The 6,322-nt window shown below is 41.0% G+C and overlaps 1 protein-coding gene across 2 annotated transcripts; it reads left to right on the top strand.

Moving 5' to 3' along the window:
* Positions 1-126: 126 nt before the first annotated feature.
* rem1 (RAS (RAD and GEM)-like GTP-binding 1) lies at positions 127-6,273 on the top strand. Of its 2 annotated transcripts, XM_008320573.3 has the most exons (5): positions 127-1,534; positions 2,430-2,846; positions 4,528-4,619; positions 5,132-5,354; positions 5,452-6,273. In XM_008320573.3, the coding sequence occupies exons 2-5, from the start codon at positions 2,474-2,476 to the stop codon at positions 5,727-5,729; spliced, it is 966 nt and encodes a 321-aa protein (XP_008318795.1). In that variant the 5' UTR covers positions 127-1,534; positions 2,430-2,473; the 3' UTR covers positions 5,730-6,273. The 2 variants fall into 2 exon arrangements, with proteins under 2 accessions (XP_008318795.1, XP_008318794.1); XM_008320572.3 differs by lacking the exon at positions 127-1,534 and having other exon boundaries at positions 2,100-2,846.
* Positions 6,274-6,322: the final 49 nt, after the last annotated feature.

The raw sequence follows: 6,322 nt of genomic DNA, 5'->3' as shown, positions 1-6,322 counted from the left end.
CCATCCATCCATGGATGGATGGATGGATGGATGGATGGATAAATACAGTAAAATAATACTGTAAGTCTTCCGAGTAAAATAGTTTCGAAATATTTTTATTTAATTATTAGGTTGATTTTTTTTTAAACTAAAATTTTTTCAGTTATATATATTTATATATAAGTATAAATACAGTAAAATAATACTGTAACTCCAGGTGCAGGTGGAAGAGACGGTGATTATTTAAAATGTAATTCTAAAAAAGGAGCTAACTAACTAACTCAATGACCTTGTTGTCATCACTTATTTATACCAAAAACAATTTGATCACTGTAAAAAGTAAAGATTTGAATAAGCAAATAAAAATAAACAAACGTTGTCTTTAATTTCATATTCAGGTGAACGAATGTTTCCCTAAAAATAACAAAAAGCCTTTTTCCACCCTGAAGATGTTGGCTCTCACTGTTCGTCTTCTTTATTTTCAGCTGAGGAAATCTATATTTTAAATTCTCATTCTATTGGTTTGAATTATGATCCAAAAGGAAAGTGCTCCATCTAAAGGTTAAACTTTTCAACTGAGGGGGTGGAGAGGAAAAAAAAATCTAAACATCTGTCCTGCGTTGAGCTAACTTTCAGTAAGAGCTCTCAAACCCACACAGAGGAAGTGGTGTGTTTGTCCGCGCTAATCTAATTTTCCATGTCAGCTCACACGTAAACCATGGATCTACATTTCTACAGACACAGAGCGTATAAAGTTAGTGGTGGTGGTGGTGGGGGGGAGTCATTGAACAAATGAAATAAAATTCACCTTAAAAAAAAGCATTCATTAGCCGCCCCTGCAGGGAGCACCCTGCCCCTCACATTGAGAACCATAAATGATGCTACCTGATGAATTCCAATAGCATTTCCCCCAGTGTGGTCTGATGTGAGGTACGTTTACTGTAAGAATCATGGAAATGTAAATTCATGAATTTTTGACATTAAATGTAGATTGTAGTAGATGTAGATTATTGGTCATGTACAGCTCAACCAAACAGGGGGTGTTTATATTTCTTTCTTTATGTATTTTCATGTAAAGGACTTCTGTTGTGGTTTGATTCCATGCTGATTATTCTAGTGTCACCTTCAGATGTTGACATGCTGTGAAGAAGTCGTCTTCACTGACTGTAATTCTTCCAAAAGACTGAAAACTGGACCTTTTTTTGTGACACACAGGAAGTGACCGTAATGTTTTCCAAATCAAGCCAGTCTCCACACGGTTAAAACACATGAACACACACACACACACGCACGTACACGCTGCCTCCTCATATATCTGTTTCTCCTCTGCTGTCGCTCTGATGCACACACACACACACACACACACACACACACACACAGAGGGAGGCAGATAACTCTGTGATTCCACTGCTGAATTTTTAACGCTGTTGTGGAACTTTTCTTTCCAGCTAGGTTACTGTAGCAGGGTACTCTTACACTGACACAGACTCAGGACTCACTTCAGTTCTGTTGTTTACTGAGGCCGACCAGACACACACTCTTCATGGAGTTTAAGGTAAGGATGTCTACTAGAGTATTACTATGGAACTGAATACTTTTATTCAATTCACAATATTTCGATTTGTATTCATTTATTTTTTTAAACATTTGTCACTTTTTGTCTTGTTTCTCTAATGAAAAATGGCTCTTTTTTTGCTTTAATTTGAAGGTTTATGTCTTATTTACATTTACATTTCAATGTTTGACTTTTGTTTGTATCTGGTTGGTTTTAAATAGGTCAGAATTTACCCTGACACGAATGAACAAGCAGGGTTTTACAGGCACCTCTCCTGTCGGCTGTATGAGCAGCACCCTGACCTCCTCCAACTGGTTCTCAACATCAGTATTTGACACTCGCACTGTTCTGATAGTTACCAGAACTTTTTACACAAGAACCAATGTTGGACATACCTGTAGATACCAGTGTTTGGACATCCCTGTGAGGATATGCACCTCCAAAAGTGTCCAGTCATTTTTCCCCCAAACTGTTTTGTAGCTTTAAAGTTTATGTCCTGAATTATAATATTGATATCACTATATATATATATATATATATATATATATATTGGGATATTAATACATTTGCAGATAATTTATCAGCAATTGGCTGTATTTGATTATAAAGGCTAACAGCTAATGTTGAGTTTACAGTTGTTGCTTTTGTTACCTTTTGCTAATTGTTTATAGCTTTTTTGTAACTATCTCTACTGACCCTTTATGGCTTTGGTTGTCCTCTACTATTTTCTGTGTCTACTTTTTGCTGAAGGTTTGACAAAATTGTATTTCTCTTGGTTAAACTTCCACATGATTTCTAAGCTAATTTTTGCTAACTTAGCCATTTGCTCACGGATATTTGGTGATTTTTAAGGATAACAAAATGCAATCTAAAGTCATTTTGTCTCCATCTTCAGACCTCTCACGTCTTCATGTCCTGACTTCAGCTCACTTTACCAACATGACCCTGAACACTGACAGGGAAAAAGAGCCTTTAAGACGGAGAGGCAGCACGCCCATCCCTCCTCTCCAACTCTCCCATCACCTGTCCTTGAATCGAAGCCCACATCTCCCAGGCAGCACCCGGCCGTGCCCGGAGCAGCCCCGTCCCCAACGTTGCCACGCTCCGCTCGGACAGTCTGCTTCATACCACCCTGGAGACAAGTCCCTCCACTACCGTGCCCACTGGAGTTCAGACTCGGACGACGACTCACAGAGTGACTCAGACTGTGTTTACAGAGTGGTGCTGCTGGGTGACCATGGGGTCGGGAAGTCCAGCCTGGCAGGAATCTTTGCCGGAATCACAGACAAAGACAAAGATGATCATGGTGGAGGTAGGACCTGATGCACGGATGACTGGTTAGTTAGGGTTCATTCATGACACACATATACACTGTACATTCATGCTTTTAATTCACGATCAGAGAGTCTTAGCTGTAGTTGGCCAACTTCTTACACTCCTGCGCCAAAGTCCAGTTGGAGAAAATCAAAGTTTTCAACAGCTTTTGCCTTGTTTGGTATGTTTGTATCAAAAGGCTAAATAACTCTGTCTTCAACAGAGGGAGTTCACAGCTCATTCCAAAATGACAGTCACCCGAGACATTAAAATAGCAAGTTTAGCTTTACTGATAGAGGCTGTTGTGGGCCAGATGTGGATTTTTATATTTTTGTTTGTGTTAGAAGAGGCACACATGTTAGCTTCCTGCTATGCTAACAGCAAGATAAAATGATTTGAATGATAATGGATGAATCCTTTATAAAGTTGAACATGCACTTCTCTCTCTAAGTGGTTGTAGCTGGGGGGGGGGGGGTTCTCATACATTTCCTGCTGTGGAGCTTACATACAAATGAAAGTGACATTTATCAAGCTTTATGTGCAGTACCGCTCATGACCTGAGGTGGCTTGTGACAGTTCATCCGTATTAAAATGTAGTGTTTAGTCAGATATTGGCGCTCAAATGGAACAGTTGCTTAGTCAACCATCAGTTGAGTTATTCAACAACATCAGTAGTATCTCATTACTTACAACACCAAAACGTACTGTTAAAATTGTGTGATTTTAAAATAAGTTTTTCAAAAGTCTATATCCCATACATTTGTCAATTTCCTTTTAAAAAATATGCTTTGGAAAAAGCGTATGCTTTGGGTCTTGGTGCTTCATCACCTGGTTCTGAGTTCAGGTTCCTAATATTAGCCCACTTGTGGTTGTCCTGGCTGGTATGTTACAGACTGTAACAAAGTTTGACCAACACTTACAGCTGCTGAACGCTGGGCCCAGCTGGCTGCAGACCAACCAGCCAATTAAAGAGTGTCAGACTTATCAGGACACCATTTAGACCCTGTTCTGCTTTAGAACAGCCAACCCACCAACCAAGGGCACTTTACATGGCCCCCTAGTGGCATCTGAGGACATTGCTGGCAAGGTCAATGAAATATATTAAAAAATATATAATACATACATTTGATCAATTTTTTAAAAGTTGTAAAGTGGCAACATGCAAATTTGGAAATTATTGGAAATTATTTTATATCACAAAACAAAAAGCCCAAAACAGGTCGGGATCCACTGCTTTAGACTCTTACTCTGAAGCCTTTGTCTTCAGCAGCTCCCAGAGCTCAGTTTGTTTTTCTGACATTGCTGTAGCATCACAACCTTGACTGACCTGTCATCATTGATCGGCGTCGATGTCACGTGTTGATTGGCCTGGGGCCACGATTGACAGTCCATATTGATCCAGTGGGGGCCAGAAAGAGGGGGCAGAGTGTGTTTTCAGGCTGACTGGTCTCACTCTTTCTTTTAGTTTTATTTAGTCAGGGTGTCACGCCATGATTCTGCCTGTTTATGTCAAAACCGAGAGTGGAAACACTGTGATTGTTGTTGAAATGTTAAAGTGAAGTCTCCATAGTGAAGCATCACAACCAGCCAAGAGAAATGGTTGAGGTTTTGAACTAAAGCCTGTGAAAAATGTTGTGACTGTCAGAATCAAATTAACATCATGTAAATCTTTTTTCTAGCTGTAGCAGAGCTGGCGTATGAGAGGACTCTGACAGTAGATGGAGAAGAAACCACACTCATTGTCATGGACACCTGGGAGAACGACAAACTGGTAAGTAAATACAGTAAACATATATCCACACACAAATATAGCTATATATATATAATTCACATTACCATTAGCTAAAAACAGTCAGACAGTTTTGTGTTTTATTGTACTTTAAGTTGTAAGTGTTTTTAGCTCACTTTATAGTTTGATTTTAGGATGGTTTTTATTTTTCAGCCAAAGAAACAGTGGGGAAATAGTTTTGTAGCCACTGAAGAGACTACAGGCCACAGAGGTGTAGTGCAGGTGGCTCCACCTTCTGTCAGTCTGACCAGAATAGGCAGCATCAAAGAAACATTAGTGTAAATAATCATCTCTATCAGACACAGCAAATCTGTCATTTTGGCCAAAAAAATCTCTCAAGGCTTCATTAAGGCACTGACAATACTTTTAATGTTGCACTTTTGAAATGATTTCTTTGCCCAGTAGAACTCCTTACTATATATTTCCCATAGGAGACAGACCTGGACTGCAGGCAGGACTGTTGAATTAACACATTTCATGTCACATGTTTAAAGTTTAACAAATCAGGGGACGGAGATGACGGCTCCTCTCAGGCAGAATGCCTGAAAGTGGGCAGTGCCTACATCATCGTGTACTCCGTCACTGACCGCTCCACCTTTGACGCCGCCGCTGAGCTCCGGATCACGCTGCGACGTGCGCGTCAGGCTGAAAATATTCCCATCATCCTTGTGGGGAACAAGAGTGACCTGGTGCGATCCAGAGAAGTCGCTATAGAAGGTGGGGGTCAAAGGTCGAGGTAGAGGGGTGCATACAGTGGCTTGATACGTCTAACAGATGCTAATGTCATGTGATTAACGCCCGTCTTTCTGCTCAGAGGGCCGCGCCTGTGCGGTGGTGTTCGACTGTAAGTTCATAGAGACGTCTGCGTCCCTGCAGCACAACGTGACCGAGCTGTTTGAAGGGGTGGTGCGACAGATCCGTCTCCGTCAAGACTGCAGTGAGCCCCTGCAGAGGAAGAGTTCCGTGTACAAACGTAAAGAGAGCCTTACCCAGAAGGCTCGGCGGTTCCTGGACCGACTGGTGGCACGTAACAACCAGCGCATGGCCGTCAAGGTGCGATCAAAGAGCTGCCACGACCTCGCTGTCCTCTGAAGACACATGTCCACCATGTCGGAGCATCAAGTCAGATGAGTTTTTTTTTTTTATCACAGACGGTGATGTTGGGGACAATTATGACAAACTTTAATGTTTATTTTCCCTTCAGTTGAATTGCCATGTTTATAGATGACAGTGAAAAAGACTGAGGAGAGGACTGAAGTGAAGGGACAATAGTATCTGCAGGAAATACTTGATCTTCTGTCAGATGACAGGTCTTTAAAAAATCTTGGACGCACAGAGGTAAAGGATTTTCACACTCTGGCCTCGACTAGTTTTCCTACGTCCATCAGGTGAAAACATTCCCGTGACTAGAAACAGACCCAGACAGCTGTGGACGATCTTCACTGTAATGTTAATAGGAGTGTGTGTGTGTGTGGGTGTGGGTGTGTGTGTGTGTGTGTGTGTCTCAGTTCCTACTGTGATGTTTCCCTGCAGTTTCTACTGTTTTTAGCTCTACACTGTACAGAGTGAAGTCATGCTTCCACTATTGTAGGCAGATGCACGCAATGTTACTATTAAAGACTGCACTTGGTGAATATGTATTAATATGTACTTTTCTTTATATTTATTGTTATATTGAGCATTAG

Source organism: Cynoglossus semilaevis, chromosome 11 (genome assembly GCF_000523025.1).
Source record: "Cynoglossus semilaevis isolate Cse_v1.0 chromosome 11, Cse_v1.0, whole genome shotgun sequence".
NCBI classification, from domain to species: domain Eukaryota; kingdom Metazoa; phylum Chordata; class Actinopteri; order Pleuronectiformes; family Cynoglossidae; genus Cynoglossus; species Cynoglossus semilaevis.
The sequence above is the reverse complement of the archived record's forward strand: the minus strand, read 5'-3'. Positions and strand labels throughout refer to the sequence as shown.

What these genes read in the sequence shown, in the direction of transcription:
- rem1 (XM_008320572.3), top strand. Translation starts at nt 2,396, where the DNA reads ATGCAATCTAAAGTCATTTTGTCTCCATCTTCAGACCTCTCACGTCTT. An exon ending in CCTGGGAGAACGACAAACTG is followed by an intron (nt 4,620 to 5,131) that starts GTAAGTAAATAC and finishes ACATGTTTAAAG; the next exon opens with TTTAACAAATCAGGGGACGG. An exon ending in CAGAGAAGTCGCTATAGAAG is followed by an intron (nt 5,355 to 5,451) that starts GTGGGGGTCAAA and finishes CTTTCTGCTCAG; the next exon opens with AGGGCCGCGCCTGTGCGGTG.